General features: G+C 37.9%; 1 protein-coding gene across 1 annotated transcript in view; it reads right to left on the reverse strand.

Annotated features, from left to right (window-relative positions):
• The window catches only part of LOC129739553 (TWiK family of potassium channels protein 7), a 47,933-nt gene extending 30,226 nt beyond the window's left edge, over nucleotides 1-17,707 (reverse strand). Inside the window, exon 1 of the mRNA XM_055731032.1 lies at nucleotides 16,984-17,707. Within this exon, the coding sequence (XP_055587007.1) occupies nucleotides 16,984-17,181 (198 nt within the window). The 5' untranslated portion in view covers nucleotides 17,182-17,707. The remainder of the gene's footprint in view (nucleotides 1-16,983) is intronic.
• Nucleotides 17,708-21,572: the final 3,865 nt, after the last annotated feature.

Here is a 21,572-nt window from a genome sequence, read left to right on the forward strand (position 1 = left end):
GTGACATTCTTCCAGCTCTTAGAACCACTTGAACTATTTCTGTAGTTGCTTGACGAACAGACTGGGGTATGTGAAACGATTTGCGGAGATTCGACCACTCGACCTGACACAATCCAACCAAAAACAGAGTTGTGAAGCATGGGACCATTCTTCGTGACTTTTCTTCGTTCATTCTTCAATAAATCCGAGTAATACTCGGCACCAATGACGACATCGATCCGCTTTGACTCGTAGAAGTAAGGATCGGCTAGCAGAGCGGAATCTGGGAGTGACATAGGCGAAGGATGAAACGATGACGAAGGTAGCTGCAGCGTAAGTTTGGGCAACACAAAGAACTGCATAGTTTCTCGGAAACCAGATATTTTTGGCGAACGTGAACAGACTTCAGAACGTATAGTTTTCGTTGACACTGACTGAGATGACCCAATACCCTGGACTGACAAAAACGTGGGTGTTTCTTCGAGCTTCAGCTTTCTCGAAAACTCTTCTGTAATCAGACAATGTTGCGAACAAGAGTCCAACAGGGCTCTGGCTACCAGAGCGTTACCGTAGCGGTCTTTGATCTTGATGAGAGCGGTAGGAAGCAGAGTATTTGATGTAGGCTTAACACATAGTGCTACGTAGCTTTGGCTTGTGCTTGGCATATGTGAATTGATTTGTGTGGTAGTGTTTGGTGAATTGTGTGTTGCATTTAATGGTTGAGTGTGTGTTTCCGTAACTATTGGCATGGTTTGTTGTCTTTGCTGTTGATAAGCTTGCCGTGGATTAATATGGGTGCTTTCTTGAATAGGTTGTGCGTTTGACAGTTGACTGAGTCTCGGATTCGACGGATTTGGAACGGAGGATCGCGTAGCATGCAACATCGTGTGATGCTTTTGTTGACATAACCGACAACTGCTACGTGTGCAGTTTGTCGCAAAATGACCTGGCTGCAGGCAATTTCGACAGACTCGACTTCGATTGGCGGCTTCAACACGTTCTGATATTTTCAATCGAAGGAATCTCAGACAATGAAACGGTGAATGCCATGTTTCATTGCAGAATGGACACTGGTTAGAGGACTTAACGGTTGTGTAGCTCACTGAATGGCTTCTCGACTGATAATGGTCTGCGACATTGAAGCGGGGTTCTTTGGCTGGAGCAACCGACTGCAGAACGGAACAGTAGTTGCGCAGAAACTTCCTCATGTCCTCGTATTTCGGTACTTCTTTGCTGTTGTGTTGTGTTTCCCAATTTCTCAGAGAGACAGGGTCTAGTCGCGTGTGCAGCATGTGCGCTAGAATGGTGCTCCAGCCATCAGTGTCTTCACCGACCTTCTGCAGCATCATCAGGTTCTTTTCGAACTCCGTGATGAGCTGATTGATGCTCTCGTACCCTTCTTTCTTAATCGGTTCTAGTGTAAACAGTGTGTCCAGGTATGCCTTCACTATAAGCTTCTTATTCTCGTACCGCTCTGTCAGAATCTCCCAGGCGACACTGTAGTTAACGTCTGACAGCTCGATAGAGAGGATTTCTTCAAGTGCTTCGCCGCTCAACGATGACCTTAAGTAGGAGAACTTCTCCATGGGGGCGAGTTGTCCGTTGTTGTGGATCAAACTTTGAAAACTATCGCGGAATGAGACCCATTCGCGAAGTTTTCCACTAAAACTGGGCAATCGGATTTCTGGCAGCTTAACTCTCGACCCCATGGAGGCATGGCCTTGGCTGTGTGAAGAATCGTCTACGTTTGGAGCTCGCTCGGGTTTGTTTTGAAGTTTTGACAGTGCACCCTTCAACTGGAAGAAACGGTCTTCAAAACTCAGCAGCAGCCTGTCGTTTTCTTCCTCACGTTGTGCTTCAGCTTCATCTTTGGCGTCACCGTAGAGCTCCTTGGCCCTTTTCTCTTCACTTTCATAAAAGATCAGCTCGATTTTACTGCGCACTTCATGAAACTCATCAAACACAGGTTCTAAGGCCTCAAGCCTAGAACTTATCTGACACTCATCAGGTTCTGGTTCGTAATTCTGTATGAATCGGTCGACACTATCCATGAGAAGCACTATTTGCCGTTCTCTTTTCTGTAGCAACTTCAACTGAACGTTTTTCGCCATTCTGACTGGAAATTTTGTCCACTTCTAACTTAAATTCAAACACTCTGACCTTTCAGAGCTGAAAAAGCAGCGATTGAACCCAAATTGGGGCAAACGTAGAAAACAATCTCCAATTTCAAAATATCTGACCAACTTGGACCAAATTTGTCCAAAACTGACGAATTTCTGACACAATACTGACGTAGGCGAATTTATTGTTGCAGTTCAGGAGTTTATTCTTAATTTCTGACAAAATATCGAACGAATTTCAATTTCTGACAAATCAGACACCCTTGGACCCGATTCTTCCAATACAGAATTACTAATAACTGACTCAGGCTTTAAATTTCTGACGAAATCAAACTAGTACCTTCAGACAAGTTCTTAAACTGACACGTTATTTCTGATTCAGGCTTAATTTCTGACTGTTAGGACGATTTGTAAACTGACTCAATTTGTGACAAGTTTCAGACCAAATTTCTCTGACTCAATTTCTGACGATATTTCAGATGAGATTTCTGACAATACTCAGACAAGATTTTTGATAAAAACTTAAATTTTGACTCAGACTCAATTCTGACAAGTTGTAGACAAGATTTTCTATAATATTCACTTAAGAATTCTGACACAAGCTTAGTTTCTGATTCAAACTTAATTCTGACAAGTTTCAGAAACGATTTCCAACAATATTCACTTAAGAATTCCGACACAAACTGATTCAGACTTAATTCTGACAAGATTTCCAACTCAAACTTGACTTCTTCAGCAAACTTATATTTTCTGACAAATTGAAACACCTTGGACCCAATCCGTCCAGTACTGAATAATTCTGACCAAAATAACTGACTTGCACCTTCTGTGCTTCTGACTAGCACCTTAATGTGCTCTGACATGCACCTTATGTGCTTCTGACTTAGGGTATTTGCACTTAATTTTGATCAACTCGACGTTCCAACCGATCGCGACGCGAATTACGAGACTTGCAACCCGATATTGACAGCAGCGAGTGGGCACAACCAGTGTAAAATGCAAAGTAAAAATGCCAATTAACATCAAGACCAATATTTGTTACGGACAGGGTACACACTTCATGCAACTTAAAGACCAATTCACTCTTCAATTCTTTATTCAATTAGCACTATTTTTGGCCGCATGCATCAAGCCAGTAAATACTTCCTGCTTAATAAATTCCAAAAAACTGCTCCTTCAGACGTTGCGTTGTTGCTGGTTGTAAATCAGCTGGGTTGCTGGCCGATCAGCTGTCCTCTGCCTTGTTGATGTTTGATCGGCTGTCCTATGTATCGGCTTCACTTCACCACTATGCTTCAGGTAACCGGTGGGCAATTGTTCTGAGATCGCGATGGCTGACACTGGAGTCCGATGCACTTAGTTGCATCCAAGCCAAGCCAACTTTTATTGTTCGCAATAACAATCACTTCACTTGCATAGAGTTCAACTGCGATGGCGATTTCGTGAACAGAAAATGGTTCACACTTTGCTCCGCCGATCGGCGTTCTTCACTTAACTCAATGTCCAATTATGTTCCGGAACCACTTTTCCGGACGGTCATCCGGCTCGAAGGACCAAATGTTTTGGGACCGGAACACTGTTCGGACATAAATTAGAACTCGCGACGATTTGGGTAGTAAAACTTAAAAACGCAACTTTTATTTTCGGTTCGATTTGGGGGGTTTTATTTTGGCGATGTAGTCTACACGGCGGATTGGTTTGGACTGTCTTCACAATTGTGTTGTGTAAAAAGTTGCGAACGATAGCAAAGAATATAAAACAAACATTCTGTATGATGAGAGAATTAACACATCTACATTTTGTGAACGTGTGATTTTCAGAGAGAAATTAAGCCCATATTCGAGTAGTTGAACAGAGCTTAAGTGAGCTTTCCCTTTTTTAGATCACTTTCGGGTGATCAACTTTTGACGTCTGTCTGTTCTTCTACCACTACTGTATTACTACTACTAGCTTGCTTCATCTTACCAAAACATCATCCATACCGAAATAACGTTTTCTACTTGATTTTTAATAATTTTGATTTTTTTTCACAAGCTTAAAACGGAGAGCTTGAATAAAACACGTCAGTTTCTTGTCGCAGACTACTAGGATCTCTCCAACACTTTTCAGCTTCAATGACTTCTAAAAACTTAATGTCCACAGATAATTATACCGCTTGTACACCAAAAGTACAGAAGTCAGAAAAAAATTTGGTTTCATCACTTATTTTTAAATTTATAAAAACATACGAGTTTCACCCTACAAAGAGAAAGGGATAGGTTGCAACAAACTTTGTTAATAATGAGAAATCAAATGGAAACGTTTGAAAATTTATAGTTTTTTATTTATTTGTGATGTCATTAGGCATAAAGCACCAAGCATTAATATTTGGTTTTGTTCAAATTAAATTTTAATTTTTTTTCAGTCAAAAATGTTTACAAAAACCGTAAGGGTGCTGCATACATTTACTGGTAAAAAATACTACAAAAATTCTACTAGTTGGAATCATAAAAATTAATATTTGAATGGTTGAATTTGAAATTAACAAACGCGTGATACAAAACAATCATATGCTGGAAATATGGAAACGAGATGTAAAAAGTAAATCTTTGATTAGCATTTTCATGCATAATAGCCCAGACTGGTAACAGAATTATAAAAAAATGGTTATTGTCTGAAAAGTATTTTTACACCAATAGTGTTGATATAGGATAATAAAAGCACAGAGAACAGAGGTCGGGCTGGAGCTCAAATCTTGTGTAAAAATGCCAACCGTTATTTTAAAGAAAAAAAATAACTCAGCATATAGCCACTAGATGTCGTTAAAAACCAACTTAACGAAGATTTGTTTATTTTCGTAAACATGCACGCTAAGGTAAAAATCACTTTCAAGCATTAATGTACAACCTGTCTGAACATTTTTGAATGGTTATTTGGTATTAAACATCCATCGCATGAACTTATGAAATGAAATAAAAAAATAGAAAAGTTTCATTATGTATACAAACGACAACGTTTTAGATGGTTTACTTACTAACTTGATCGGCAGTTGAAAAGCTATCGATCCAACGTATTAAAGGAATGGCTGTAAAATCTTTATCTTTTGTTTGCATTTTACTGTGCAAACTTTATCCAACTTGATGAACTTATCAACAAGAAAACACAAATTTTCTTCATATATTTTACAGAGGTATTGATAACATAGGTCTATCAAATTTACTTTTTCCGAGATGCACATAGTTATGACTTATTTGAAGGCGTCTTTGTTTTTTTCTTCTATGGGGCTCTCGTTTTTTTCAAGAAAGTTTTAACTTTGGAAGCAAAATAGAAATGCTTGAAAAAAAAATTGTAAACCTTAAGGCCACGCAACGCATCTAGGAAAAATGAAGTAACCTTATTTGATTAGAGAATAACAATTTGATTCAATATGAGTTTTTTTTTATAAAGGTGTGTTGGTTTATCAGTTACTAATGATTATTTAACTAGAAACTAAGGAATTTGAGCATTTCCAAGCGCCCAAATATTAGAATTCAGAACACCAGACACATAAAAATTTGTTTTAAATCGTAGGAAACAAAAATGATGCTTGCTGTGTAAGTTATAAACAGTATTCAAAAACAACCATTAAATGATTGCTTGAATGATTGTATGATTAGAACTGATGAAAACACTCATTTGAGCTTCAGGATTCAAACCATTGAAACTCTAGCCAACTATTTTTTATGAATTGATTTTTACAGTAACATTTTATGTGAGTAAAATGTAAAACTAGTTAATAAATTAAAATGAGTGAGAAAATTGGAGCGTGTGAAACGCAAATTTTTATGTAAACAACAATTTTCGACCACGTGGCGACGAAAATTCAAAACATTATCAGGGATGCCAATTTGATGAAAAATTGTTTTTTCCTTAGAAATCTTGGGCCACAATTCGATTTACATTACTTTGCGATATTGAATTCCTCTTAAGAAATGCTAACTAGTGTAATGTTACTAGATTGGCTGGTTTTATTTACGAGCTGACGCGGATTTTCAAAGAAAAAAAAATAGGAAAGCGAGGTTTGGTGTAGTATGGATTTCGAGGAAAAAAGCTCGGTTTTCCAGGATATATCCACAATTCAAACCAAAAGCTCTAATAAAACTAACGATTTATGATTTTTTGCGTCTTAAAACAATTTTTGCTTAATCAAATTGAACTTATAATCATTTTATAACATTTTAAATAAGATCAATGCCACTGAAGTGTCTCGAGAAAAAAAATCATGTTCACTCCTGAAACTTTGCTGGACTGGATTTTATATTCTAAAGTTTTGAGTTCCAATGAGCGGATTTTGCAAAGATTTCTTGTCAAAATGTCCGGGTTTGCTCGGCCTGGATACGCTCTGGAAAGGTTAATCATGTGACATTTTGGATTTCGTCACTTTCTCAAATATATCCAAAATCCAAAACCCTCTTAGATTTCACATCCAATCGAATTCCAATTCGAATCGAAAATATAAATCCCTCCAAAAATTGATTGGTTGCGTTTTAGGAAGTTGAAGATTAGCTGCATAAGACTGAAAGCAGTTTTTAAAAAACACCTGGCATCCCTGTTGATTAACGGGACAGTTCGTTTAGTTTTCGTTCACTTAGCAATCAGCACCATCTAGTGGCTATATGCTGAGTAATATTTGAACGAAATACTAACGTATTTGAATTCAAATCCTTACACACGTTTTGGGCTCATTTTTGTTCTGGGCCAGACCTCTGTTCTCTGTGATAAAAGTATATTAAGTTTGTAGGTCATTGAGCCAATTTGTCATACTGGGTAAAGTTTTTAACGGCATCGAAAAATGCAAGAATGTGTACATTTGTTACTCGATTTTTTTCAAATTTTCTATGAGAATGTTGCATCTAACCCTGCTGTTGCATGATGCCCCATTTGACAGTACTAAATTTCAACAAGCGAGAAAATTAAAAAAAAAACTGCAGTAGAATAAGATTTCGTGCAGTGGAATAAGATTTCGTGGTTTTAGGTTACTGTTACTCTTGAATCATTTCAGGCGTTCATCAGAATTTGATAAGGTATTTCAAATTTTGAGTTTAGGGAAGAACATTGCGCTTGGTCTTTTTACCTGAATGACAATTGTTAAAGGGTCTTTAATAAATATTAATAATAATAATTGCGTTTGGTAATTTTTTTTTTGACTCTCATGAGGAGGAGTCTATCGTACATCGCCGGCGTAGCCAACGACGAAGAGGAGCCACTCCCAACGATGAGTGAAGTTAAGGAAGCCATTCGCCAGCTGAATAGAAACAAGTCGGCTGGGAAGGATGGCATCGCAGCTGAACTCATCAAAATGGGCCCGGACAAGTTGGCCGATTGCCTACACCGGTTGATAGTCCGGATCTGGGACATAGAACAGCTACCGGAGGAGTGGAAGGAGGGGGTAATATGCCCCATCTACAAGAAGGGCGACTAATTGGACTGTGAGAACTACCGAGCGATCACTGTCCTCAATGCCGCCTACAAAGTGTTGTCCCGAATCCTACTCCGCCGCCTAACGCCACAAGCAAACAGATTCGTGGGAAGTCATCAGGCCGGCTTCATGGAGGGACGGTCTACGACGGACCAGATATTCACATTACGGCAAATCCTCCAAAAATGCCGTGAACACCAAGTCCCTACGCACCATCTATTCATCGACTTCAAAGCCGCATACGACACGATCGACCGTAACGAGCTATGGAAAATCATGGACGAGAACGGCTTTTCCGGGAAGCTGATCAGACTGATCAAGGCGACGATGGATGGAACGCAGTGCTGTGTGCGGATTTCGGGTGAATTGTCGAGTTCATTCGAATCGCGCAGGGGGCTTCGACAAGGTGATGGTCTATCCTGCATGATGTTCAACGTGGCGCTAGAAGGTGTTATTCGACGAGCGGTGGGCGAAATGCGGGGCACGATTTTCAACAGATCCAGTCAACTTATCTGCTTTGCCGATGACATTGATATAGTCGGCAGATCATCTGCGGCGGTGGAGGAGATCTACCGCAAAATGAAACGCGAAGCAGGAAGGATTGGGTTGATGATTAATACGTCCAAGACGAAGTACATGCTGGCCTGCGGATCCGAGACCGACCGAACCCGCTTGTCCAGTAATAACAAGGTCACGATCGACGGCGACGAGCTGGAGATAGTCGAAGACTTTGTCTATCTCGGCTCACTGGTGACCGCAGACAATGACACCAGCTGTGAGATCCGGAGGGGGAATTATCAGCGGAAGTCGTGCCTACTATGGACTCCACAAGCAACTGGGGTCGAGAAGACTTAGCCCTCGCACGAAGTGTAACCTGTATACGACGCTTATTAGACCGGTTGTTCTCTACGGGCACGAGACATGGATATTGCTCGAGGAGGACCTGCGTACACTCGGAGTATTCGAGCGACGAGTGTTAAGAACCATCTTTGGCGGCGTACAGGAGAACGGAATGTGGAGGCGAAGGATGAACCACGAGCTCGCGCGACTCTACGGCGAACCCAGTATCCAGAAGGTGGTGAAGGCTGGCCGGATACGCTGGGCGGGACATGTTGCGAGAATGCCGGATGACTGTCCTGCAAAACAGGTGTTCGCCACGAATCCGGTAGGAACAAGACGAGCAGGGGCGCAACGAGCGAGGTGGTTAGACCAAGTGGAGCGTGATCTGGCGAACGTGGGGTGCCCGAGAAATTGGAGAATGGTTGCCATGGACCGAGTAAATTTTAGGAATTATGTTCGTCAAGTTATGTCGTAAGACGGAATACTATGTAAATAAAAAAAATAAAATAGAGGAGGAGTCTAACAATTACACTAGAATTTTTTTTCAAATTGTCCGTATCGACATGAGGGGCGAGGGTAGGTGTTGATCAAATCTCCACACTTGTCCACGGAGAGAGAGGGGGAAAGGTTGTCAAAAAACTCACTTTCTTTACATTCTGTTTACTCTGAACCACTATCTTTCAGTCTTCAACAAAAATAGCTCAAATAAATTCTACAACTTACAAACGACCTTCAGTAATGCTAGTCGCTGTCCATGGCCTAAATGTAAGCGTTTAAGTGTCCTAAGCCAACGGTCATGAGATCGAATCTCGGTGCCGGCATACGTAGTACTCTTTGGTTGGCAAATGATTTTTGTGACATCTTTTACATGACGCTTATTAGACCGGTTGTCCTTTGGCGGCGTGCAGGCGGAGTGCGGAGGCGAAGGATGAACCACGAGCTCGCGCGGCTCTACGGCGAAACCAGTATCCAGAAGATGATGAAGGCTGAGCGGATACGCTGGACAGGAGATGTGGCGAGAATGGCGGATGACTGTCCAGCAAAACAGGTGTTCGCTGCCAATCCGGAAGGAGACGAGCAGGGTCCGAGAAATTGGAGAACGGCCATGGACCGAGTGAATTTTAGGAGTAAAAAGAGTTTAGTAAAAAAAGTCATCTGGGAATCTAAAACATTTTTCATTATCCCTGGTCCTAATGAGCACACATGCAAAATTTCACCTCTAGATCTTAAGACGACTGAGCCTATTGAAGACGAGCATACGAACAAACAAACAAACGAACGAAAATAGCTTTTTTATAGATTCCGCCTGAATTTTCCTGGAAAGTTTTCTATGAAAATAATGAAAAGTTTGCTACGTACCTATCACCTAATATGACTGACGTTCTGTGGGTGTGACAATTTCAGTTACTCAATTTCCCAGTTAACGGGCAAATGAATGAGGAAGAAAGCTTAGGGGTATAAGTGATAACAGTGATGCAGTACAGTGTTGTTTATTGAACTGAAGGAGAAGAATTTTCCGAACCCGTCAAAACTATGCACACTCATTCAGGATCCAGGCCAGAATTGATGTTTTTTTATTCTAAAGCACTTCTAAAAACCACTAAACATACTTACTAACTAGCTTTACTGGAAAATTCATTGGATTTCGTTCACAAAGTCAAGAGTTACAAAAAAGGTGCATTTTTTTTTGAGTCCAAACCTATTATAATGGCACAGTTGGCATTCAGCCTACCTCTAGAAGGGTTTTTATCTAAATTTCATGTAAAACTTTAATTTTTAAGGATTTTTCATGTCCATAATTTTTTTAATTAATTAATGAAATTCATTCGCACAGTCAAAATTAAATGTTCTCAAATTAAATCGAAGGATGGTTGAGGACGAGCCGAATAATGAGATGTAGTCTGCTTGGCTCCAAGATAACATTTCACTATGAAATTTCCATCGTTTGCGCGATGTATACCTTAATACATATGTATACTTCATGGAAAAGATTAGGAGGACTTGTTTCCATTGCATGTTCTATGATGGAGGCTGTGGAGCATAAATCAACATTTTCCATTGAACGTTTCACTGTGAGGCACAATCGAGGCGCCGAGTGTCCGCGTCATCGTCAATTGTTTGCTCAACGTTACTCGTGGTGGAGCCGATGAGCGTTTTCAACTTTAGGATTTTTAGATAGGTCCGTAGAAGATTCATTCGAATGCGATACACCTTAAATGATTAAAACGGTCACATTTAGCTATATTGTTTGTTAAATTCTACATAATTAAATGATAACAACTGATTTCCTTCATCAAAATATAAATATCAACAACATTGGAATCGAAAGTAATAAATTTTTCAATCACAAAGGCGTTCACCAATGAATGGCATGCGTCCATCGTAAAACTGGCACAGCTAAGCGAGAGCGCGTCATCGAACTGACAAGTTGAAACGAGCACTTCGCCGCCAAGACATCATCAATCAGCTTATACAGCGGGGAATCTGGATACTGTCCGGGAAAATGTGCCTTATTTTTCATCTGTGTATATTTTCCGATCGGTGGTAAAGGGTGATACGGTCAAAATTTGGTCAAGGGAAAACGCGTGTGAATCTGTGAAATCGTTTATTTAAAAAATCCAATTAATTTTTTTTTCAAGTTTAATTATGTAGTATAAAATTCAGGAAAAATATTCAGTTAGGCTTCCGCTTTTCCAAATCCGAATTGCCGGGCCTTACGCTTAACCTCTGCCATCAGATTTTGTACAGCCACCTTGTCCACCTTCTTCGCCGCAGAAAGCCAGTTTGCCTTGAACTGCTGCTCGTCCTTAGCAGTTTTTTTGGTCTTCTTTAGGTTCCGCTTGACAATAGCCCAGTATTTCTCAATTGGGCGGAGCTCTTGCATGTTGGGAGGGTTCTTGTCCTTGGGAACCACCTGCACGTTGTTGGCGGCGTACCACTCCATGGCCATTTTACCGTAATGGAATACGGCCAAAACAGTACGGAACAACCGTGTTATTTCAGGAAAGGTAGCAGACGTTTATTCAAACACTCTTTCACGTAAATTTCTTGGTTGACAGTCCCGGAAGCTATGAAAATGCTGCTTTTCAAGCCACAGGTACTGTTCGGAATGTGTGAAGAAATAAGTCCTTGTAATCTTCGTAAACAGATTTATTGTGAAGATCAAAGCTAAAATTATGGCGCAATTATAATTTGTGTAAAGCATGTTAAAGTTCATGGGCAACTTACAATTAGTTCCTGATCCTTGTGCGGATGTTTCTGTTTAGCGAGAATTTCTTGTAGCTGTACGTCTCTATATTGAACCAAATATAGTTAACAAATGTCTACATAAATAATAACTGCTGACTTACAATTCGCATGCAAGAAATTTTTTTAATCCTGTGTACCCAACTCTAACCTGAATGTTTCGATGCAACTATTGAGAGTTCGAACTTTAGTAATCATTATACAATTATACAAATTTTAGTAGAAGACTTACTCTCTGTGATGATCAGCTGTGATAAACAACTTCCTGTGATACACTTTAGTTTAATTAGGTAGGATAATACACTTGATAATTGCTAGTTTAAGTTTTAATATGGAATAACAAATTTTGCACGTTCTAACAGTGGAAAAGCTTCGACTTTAATCGGAATTTTCCATTTGCTTCCTGTTTGTTTCACCTCGACATTCGCTGTCAAAACTACGCTCACCCACTTGTCATCAAACATTTTTGCTGTCCAGCGGATCCCAGCACAGGTACAGATGGCTTACCAAACCAGATATTTCTTCGCGAACTTTGACAATTTCATGTGCTTGAAAATATCTGCTACCTTTCCCCTCCCTTTTGCCGTATAAAACTCCTGTCCCGGAAGCTGCTTGTAGTCGGCTTTGACGTAGGTTTCGTCGTCCATTACCACGGGATCGCGCTTTGGCCGTCGTATTTTGTTTATCATCGCGATTTGGAGTCACTATTTTCTTGTAAGTCGATACACCCAGCTTATTTACGGCATCTCGGAGAGAGAGGTTAGGATTTCGCTTGAAACTACCGGCAACTCTCTTTGTCGTCTCAGCGGCTTCCGATTTTCGATTTCCCCCCGATCCAGACTTCCTGGCTGTCGACAAACGTTCCCCAAACACTTTAATTACATTTGTAACGGTTGATTTGACAACTTTGAGCGATTTTGCCAGCTTTGCGTGCGAGTAGCTCGGATTTTCGCGATGCGCGAGCAAAATTTTGATACGCTGCTCTTCTTCCTTGGACGGAATTTTGACAACTGAAGAGTGAATTCCAAAATAGGAGAAACATTCTACACACACCTTCAAAATGAGGGGTGTTCAGGTTTTTTAAATGCAACATTGAAAGAAATACGTCAAATTGATATTGACCAAATTTTGACCGTATCACCCTTAAGCATGAACCAGACCCATGACATTAGTAAACACATTTATGTATGTCCCTACTATTTAATTTTCTAATGGAAAAAGAGCTCCGCTTAGATTTGTTTCAACATCTTAAAAAAAGATAAAACACTTCTTTAAAAAAAACCGTTTGAATTATCCTATTTTAATGCTCCAGTAAAACTGACCCCGTTTGAACACCATTATTTTCAGTATTCTCATAGCTATCACGTTTCAAAGTCTTAATTTTTTTCAATACGATTTGTCAAAATATTGAGTGCAGGATAATGTTTGAGATCGATAAGGACTTAAAACACTTTTTGAAGATCATAATTTTATCATAATTTATAATAGGATAAGACAGGAACAACGGCTCAAAGATAAGTTCCAATTCATTCAAATGAATTGGAACTTATCTTTGAGCCGTTGTTCCTGTCTTATCCTGTGTATCTCAATCTCAATTAGGCCGGAACAAATTTCAAATCCTTCTTTTGCCACTCGGAGTTGGAACATCACGAGGGGCAGATAATAAAAAATAATGCGAAAAAATAAATTGGAATAAAGCTTGTATGCAACAAAATTGCAACTATATCATTGCACAAAACCTATAAATAAAGTAATTTTTTGTCGAAAAATTCAATAAAATCAAGAATACAAAAGCTGAAATAACTCCCATCTTCAACAATTTGTTTTTTGGTCTTGTAGTCTTTCGGATATTTGATTGTTTTTATTCAAATTTTACATAAAATACCTCAACATTTATTTATTCCCCCCCCCCCCCTTCGTGTTTCTGTATGGTTCAAAATTTTGTATTTTGATCGAATTTGTGAATGAAAGGAAAAATAACATCATACGCAAAACCAAAATTAAGCGTTTCCTCAAAATAATTTAAATTCAGGACTGTCCTTTTTTAATTCTAAGAAACCACAGATATTTCCATACATGTTATACTACATGTGTAAGCAGCTAGGATTTATCATTTGTTAACCTCAGTAAATTCACAGAAGAGAGTAGAAATGAAACCATGAATAAGAAAATAGATTTAAATAAATTGATCCAGCGTCTCCCATCAAACAACTGGTACAAGAAAAGAAACTTTTTTAATTTTCAATTTAAATATTGTTTTTTTATGTTAATGCAACTTTTTTTATATCATCCCATGTTGAATTGTGATCCGGATGTCTGGCAGGACTTTCAAAATTATAAACACCTTATGAAACAGCAGAAAACTCACTTACAGAAATTAGTGACAAAAATGTTACTAAACTTTAAAAAACTTGATAAAATTTTTCGCAATTTTGGATAACCAACTAATTATTTATTGTAAGGCTTGTAAGTGTATTTTCGTACCATTGGTAGATTTATATGGCTTGTATTTAACATAGCTCAGTTGGCAGCACACTAGCCTACTGAGTCGATGTTCATGAGTTCGAGCCTAGGAGTAAACATCGTGTAGGAAATAAAGGATGATAATTTGAATTTCTCAAAAAAAAATGGCATCACTTGGAATGCGCGTATGAATACCATAGTACCATAGAAAGAGAACTTGAGAAAGTGAGAGAAGTAATTTCTCTGAAACCTCATTCAGTTAAGCAAATTTGCAAAAGATGGACGCGCGAAATTTCAAGATAAAAAAATAGATTTTGTAAGTTTGTTTAGAAAAAAAATTATCATCCTTTAGTTCCTACATTTTGCAAAAGATGGACGCGCGAAATTTCAAGATAAAAAAATAGATTTTGTAAGTTTGTTTAGAAAAAAAATTATCGGCAGTGATTAAAATCACTACAATGGCGCAATTGGTAGGTGAGTTGATAGCGTAGTTTTTTTGATTCGTCATGTAATAGCTAACTGCAAAACACTCTCGTGAAAAAAATTATACAAATCGGTTTTGTGTTAGTGTGTATGTGAATTTTGTTCCTAAGACGTTTTACCGTTCAATGAAGTTAATAAGTGAATACAGGAAATATGCGCATCTATTTCCGCGACAATTGGATGGAAATATAAAAAAACGAAAGAAATTTTACTTATCAATGAATTGCAGATTGTGTTTACCAGTGCTGAGCACAGAGTGCTCTCTTGAAAAATTCTGGCACGGAGTGCCCTGTGAAAAAGCATCAAATGAAGTACAGAGTACTCATAGTTTTGTTGAGGTACAGAGTGCCTCAGAAATGTTCGGGTACAGGGTACCAATGAATGAAAAAAAGGAAAATTATGGCACAGAGTGCCCTAAAGATTTGCAGGTACAGAGTACCAAAAGAGTACAGAGTACTCTGTTTTAACAAATATGGCACGGAGTGCCTTAATAATGCTAAGGTACAGAGTACCAAGTAAGTACAGAGTGCTCCAACTTGAAAAATAATGGCACAGAGTGCCCTGAAAATGTTTAAGATACAGAGTATCTTATTAATTAATAGTTAAAAATAACACCAAAGAAAGCGAACAAAAATATTGCTGAAAAAAAATTGAGTTTGTTAACACAGATTCAAATTCATTTTTAACTACATCAGAGGTATTTGGAAAATATCAAAATAAAATTGAACTCAAATTATAAATTCATGGATTAGTTCACTATTTTTTTAAAAGGGACATGTAACGACTATGTAGAGGTTATGTTTTAATAAAAAATTAAGATGGAAAAGATATGAGTTGTTGCCTTCAAAAAATCTTGAACTATATGGGTTTTATATTATACAAATATGAGATTGCAATACCTTCAAATGGTGTGTCGATTGAAAATGACCTATGCAGTTGAAATCAACATAATATTCTATAAAAAAAACTGAATTTAGCTTTATGATTATTGAATTTATTCAATGCAATTGTTAAACGCAAAAAAAAATTGGTTATCGAAAATTAGCTCCAATGTCATTTTAGCACTTACGGTAATGTACTGTTTACGGTGTATTGTTTTTTTCTAAATCGTTTCAACGAGACTTAAAAAAAACTCCAAAAAGTTTAAGTAAAAATTTTGTAAAATATTATCAAACTTTATAAGTTTTTTTGGGAAAGGTTTTGAACCACTGTAGAGAAGGGGGGTAATGTAGGAAATAAAGGATGATAATTTGAATTTCTCAAAAAAAAAAAATGGCATCACTTGGAATGCGCGTATGAATACCATAGTACCATAGAAAGAGAACTTGAGAAAGTGAGAGAAGTAATTTCTCTGAAACCTCTTTCAGTTAAGCAAATTTGCAAAAGATGGACGCGCGAAATTTCAAGATAAAAAAAAAATAGATTTTGTAAGTTTGTTTAGAAAAAAATTATCGGCAGTGATTAAAATCACTACACATCGAACCCAGTTTTACCGGATAAGTTTTTTAATGATTGTCCACTAGATTGCTTCAAATGACCCGACTTTTGAAAAAAATTTCCGCTGCAGGCTAATATTGATCCTAGGCTTTGAACAAGGTATGCCAAATTTGAGCCAGATCGGACCCCGGGAAGGGGTCGCTCTACGAGCCTGAAGTTTTTATGGGGTTTTGAGACATTTTGTTCTGGAGGAACATGAAAAAAAATTGTTTTTTTATCAATAACACTGGTCCGATATCCTTTGAATACGGGTTTTATACAAGCCTAAATTATGACAAATATTTCATCTGGAAACTGCATTTCGATTAGAGTTAACATGAAGAAGTTATTAGGCTTCAAAAATGGGCTGACATTTTTAAGGATGATATTCACCACTGTTAATGAGGCCTCAAAATGTTCGACTGCACGACCGGAAGACTCAATTCGAAATGCATGCCATTACGTTAAATTATGACCGATTTCGATCGTTTTTGCTGCGTTAGATTGTAAAATCTCAAATTTTTCAAATATTTGGTTCTGGATAACATTCACGTTACAGTTCGGGGAGTAGTCCAGGTGAAACTGCAGGGGAGAATTAAATTAATTGATCCCCTTTTCTTGTTTTCATCATATTTTTAAGAGAAAATTAGGCCTCAAAACTCCGTTTTCGCTGAAAAATTCACCTAAGCTAAGTTTTATGATTATGAACAACTTTTGCTAAACGAAAGACTTCATCGTAGAGGATAAATTTCTGACAATTTTCCTTAAATTGCGTAAAGGGTGTCCACGAAGAAATTGCCACACTTTGAAATTGCTCTAACTTTTCAACCGTTGGGTAGAATCCACAAATAATTCGATTTACTTCCTCATTTTACTTTCATTACCCAGTGTAGCTGTGAAAAGCGTGTTTTTTTTTAAATTGAAAACAACCATCCTTACCAGTCCTCCAACACCGCAGTATGTGGCCAGCGACAGCAGTAAGCCCACGTGTGAAAGTGCTCTCTTGAGATGCAACCGCCCCCAAAATTTCATTAATCTTGTGGACCAACTTTCGTGTTCATCTCCTTTGACCACTTTAACGTCGATTTTTTTAAAGTGTTCCATCAGCATGGTTCCGTTTTCCGGAGATGAAGACATTTTCACAGCTTAATCCAATGCAACAATCACTGATTATTACAGAAAATTTCAACACACTATAGAAACACGTTACAGGAACCCAATCACATTTTATGACGGCCGTTAATTAGACACGAACAATTATGATCCAGCTAATCCGTAGCACCGTGGCACATTAATCTTCTCATTAATTAAATATCGTCAGGATGAACTTTATTCTGCCAATCGTGAGAGACGGCTAACAGATGGTTCATTTCCATTCGAAGTACCACATCGCAAGTATCGAATCTCGAGCGCCGCACCATTAATAACCGAACGCGGTCACACGCCAGCAGTCAGCTCTAGAGAATTTCCACCAAACCGCGAATTTTCACGTTTGCCAGGCAAGTAATCGACCGCAATCGGACACGATCCGGATCAAACTGACAGGATGGTTAGTTCGACTTTTCGGGGTGCCACCATCTGATGTCAGAAGGAAAAAGCATTTCTCTCCGCAGATCACAGCAAAAAGAGCATCGTGATGATGAGCAACTAAATATGCTGGGAAATGCCGGTGTAAGTTCAAAAGAAAAACCCCGGAACGCAAGAAAATGCGTACTCAACGGGCGGCACCAGAGAATGTTTCGGTACAGATGCAAGTCAGCGGAAACAGTACAGCGGTTTTCAATCGCTGTTTGATATTTGCTGTCTGTTGTTTTATTAGAATACCTAGTTCTTTCAGAGTCTAGTATAAGAATGGACTTGATGCCTGATGTGGTTTCTTGATTCCTCAGCTCGAGCTCGATTTCTCGAAACTGGAATGTCTTACATAGATCAAATGTTCTAGAAAAATTTGCCAGAACAAAATTACAAACCTGTTATGTTATGGGTTCACTTGATCCCTCGTGAGGAGATTTTTCTTCTTCTGAATAGATGTTGACCCTTGCTACGCACGAAATTATTAATATTTATTCAATGACTAATATTTATCCAAAAATTTCCTGATAAAAAGAACTCATAAAAGTTCTTTTTTCTAAAAATTAGAAAATTGCGCCTATTCAATGAAAATAGACAAACTTTTAGAATTCTTTTTGTCTGACACTGGTAAACTGTGGAATGAAAACTAATATGGCCAAAAAGTAAATGCAGCCTTTAGATTTTGCATGGTTTTTGCCAAAGCTCAAGGTACCCTGATTAAAGGGTCAAGTCTCCTTTAATAAAGGATCAAGTCTTCTTCAGCTTTCAAAATATCACAATATTTTTAGTCCCACGAAAACGCTTCTAGTTCATCTATGGGTACATGCCTCGATCTAACTTTTGTAGCATATTAACTTGAAATTACTCACTGTCAGAAAATGCAAAAGAAGGCGATCTGCAAATTTTTCCAAAAAGATATGATGAAAATAAGAAAAAGGGATCAATCATCTCCATTCTCCCCTATATCTAGCATGGATACGGAAACTACTGAACAGTTTGGCTTAAAAATAGTCAAGGAGAAGTTTTTGAGGCCGGAAATTATTCCTTCTAAAGGGTGCTCGGATCAAAAAGTGGTCAAACTAAATTGCGTGAAAATCGATTATTTGTTTATTCAAAAAAGTATCCTTCTTTTTGAAGTTCAATATGTATAAAAGACGGAAAAAATACTCAGTCGACCTAGTCCGAATTGGCGAGACTTTCTTTTGACGCCTACCATCAGATTTTGTACAGTTAGCTTATCCACTTTCTTTGGCGCAGAACGCCAGTTTGCTTTGAACTGCTTCTCGTAGCTTACAGTTTTTTGGGTCTTCTTACGGTTTTGCTTAACTATCGTCCAATATTTTTTAATTGATCAAAGTTCTGGTATGTTGGGAGGGTTCTTATCCTTGGGCACAACATGAATGTTGTTAGCGGCATACCAGTTAATGGTCGTTTTTTTCATAATGGCAGGATGCCAAATCCGGCCAAAACAGCACAGACAAGTCATGTTTCTTCAGGAAAGGCAGTAAATGCTTTTGAAGACACTCTTTCGCGTAAATTTCCTATCGACGGTTCTGGTTGTAAATTAAATGTCGCTTTACAAGCCTCAGGTACGGATAGCTTCCCAAACGAGATACTTTTCGGCAAACACAGCCTCCACCCACCGCCTAACCTAACGTTCTGTGGAAATTGCAAATCACTTTGTGTTTCATAACGATTGGCACGATGAATGGATAAATATACAAAGAAAACTGCCTCCAAATGCGAGTGTTTTACATACAAAGCACTTAAATAGGTCCCAAAAAGTTTATACCCTGTTTTAGCTGGACTGGAATCGTGCCATTATGTTGTTTTGTGCCGAAGAAGGACAATCGGTCAAATTCGTTACAATTTCGACCAAATAAAAAAAATTGAGTCATTTTGAAGATCAATCTTTAGGAAACGTAATCAAACATAGCCTTGATATGAAAAAAAAGGGGTTCGTTGTATGTATTATAGATGGCGCACGTGTTAAAATCTAAAAACTTCTTCATTGGATGCTATCTCAAAAACGGCTTGAAAGAGCATCACAAAAAATTGCACTATGTTCATATGTTCATTACTAGGTAGCTTCGTGCAAAGTGTTCAAAGTATTTTCAAAGTAAAGTGTGCAAAGCATTTTTTTCGAACACACTCCTTAGACGCGCTTTACGAGCAGCACCCAAGGAGCATGGCTGATGGTTGAAAATGTTTTTTTTTTTTTTGAGCCAGAGCCATACAAATTTCGCACTTTGAAATGCGGAATATCTTTTTTTTTAAATGTCTCCGATGAAGATCTTCTTCGGTGCTGTGCCAAGGTGGAATCCGCAAAACCATTTTCAGAACCTTGTTCTGAATCCTCTGGATGGCTTTTCTCCTCGTCGCGTAGCAGCTAGGCCAAATCGGAACTGCATACATTATCGCTGGTCGGAACACCTGTTTGAAGATGAGCATCTTATTTCGCAGAAACAACTTGGATTTCCTGTTGATGAGAGAATAAATAGATTTAGTGTATTTATTACATTTAGATTGAATATCTTCAATGTGATTTTTAAAAGTAAGATTCCGATCAAGTGTAAGTCCCAAGTACTTCACGTGATCAGACCATTCTAATGAATTTCCATTAATAATTATGGAATGATTTTCATGAGGTTTTAAAACTTGAGCTCTTGGCTTATGGGGAAATAAAATAAGTTGAGTTTTGGAAGCGTTAGGAGAAATTTTCCACATTTTCAAGTAATTCAAAAAGGAATTTAAATTTTGTTGCAATCTACTGCGTAAATTTCGACCTTTGGCTGAAAGCAAAGTATCATCAGCAAATAATCTTCTACCTTTTCCTTCTGGTACATCAGGAAGATCAGAAGTAAAAATCTATATGACCCATTCCAGCGTGACGTCACAACGTTTGCAAAACAATTTTTTGGTATATTGTATGTAAGTTTTACAGGTCATATCGCACATTGTTAAAAATTGTACATCATAGGGTCAAAATTTAATTCTCTACAATTTAAAACCAAAAGTATTTGTATAGAGTAGATAGTTAACAAAATATAACCAAAAGGAATCGTGACGTCACAACGCGCCTCTTTTCCCACTTTTAAATTTTTTTTACAACGTCGCAATTTTCTGCTCTTCTATTTGATCAAATTTTATGAAAATTTCAGGAAAGTATCGGTTCATTACAACCAACAAATCACTGTTTTCGATTTTTTAAAATTTTGATGTCAATTTATTTTAGAGCGATTCAGTTTCGTGACGTCACAACGCACCATTTTTTTAAAGCAGGGTTTTGCAAAGCGTTGTGACGTCACGAAATTTGATGGTTAGCTACATGAAATAAATCAAAGTATAATCTTAAAATGAATACTTGATTTACTTAAAATGCTTAAAAACTTAATAAATAATGTGATTTGATGATGATATCGATCCATTTATTTCCAAAAATTAAATGGAATTTAATCTCAAAGGCTCATATAAGCAGATAAGGTTTGCAACACTGCTCACATCAATTTTATTCGAAGTTTTTTAATGCGATCATGTGAATATTATTTAGGAAAAAACTAAAACTAGGAAATATTTATTCGTAAAAGCGTTGAAATGTGTTTCTGATTCTTTTTAATCTTTAATTGCAAAGGAAAGGAAAAATAAATGATAATTTCAAAGCCTTCGATCTTGCCAAAGATAGTTAATCGACACTAGAGTGCCTAAATCAGCCATCTAATGAAAATCTTATAAGTTGCAAGCTTTCATTATGACAAATAGTTTATCTTAAGATCCCATTTCGACAATGGTTTAGTTAAAAAGGTTTTTGAGTTTCAAAAATTAGCTTCTGATGGGTCAAATACAAAAATACATGAATTTTCGTTAATCGTCGCTAATTTTGAACGTTCTAGCTGTTTTATGATAACTCTAATCGAAACTAATCGAAACTAATCGAAACGCGTTCCTCAGATAAAATA

This window comes from Uranotaenia lowii, chromosome 1, assembly GCF_029784155.1.
Source record: "Uranotaenia lowii strain MFRU-FL chromosome 1, ASM2978415v1, whole genome shotgun sequence".
Classification (NCBI taxonomy): domain Eukaryota; kingdom Metazoa; phylum Arthropoda; class Insecta; order Diptera; family Culicidae; genus Uranotaenia; species Uranotaenia lowii.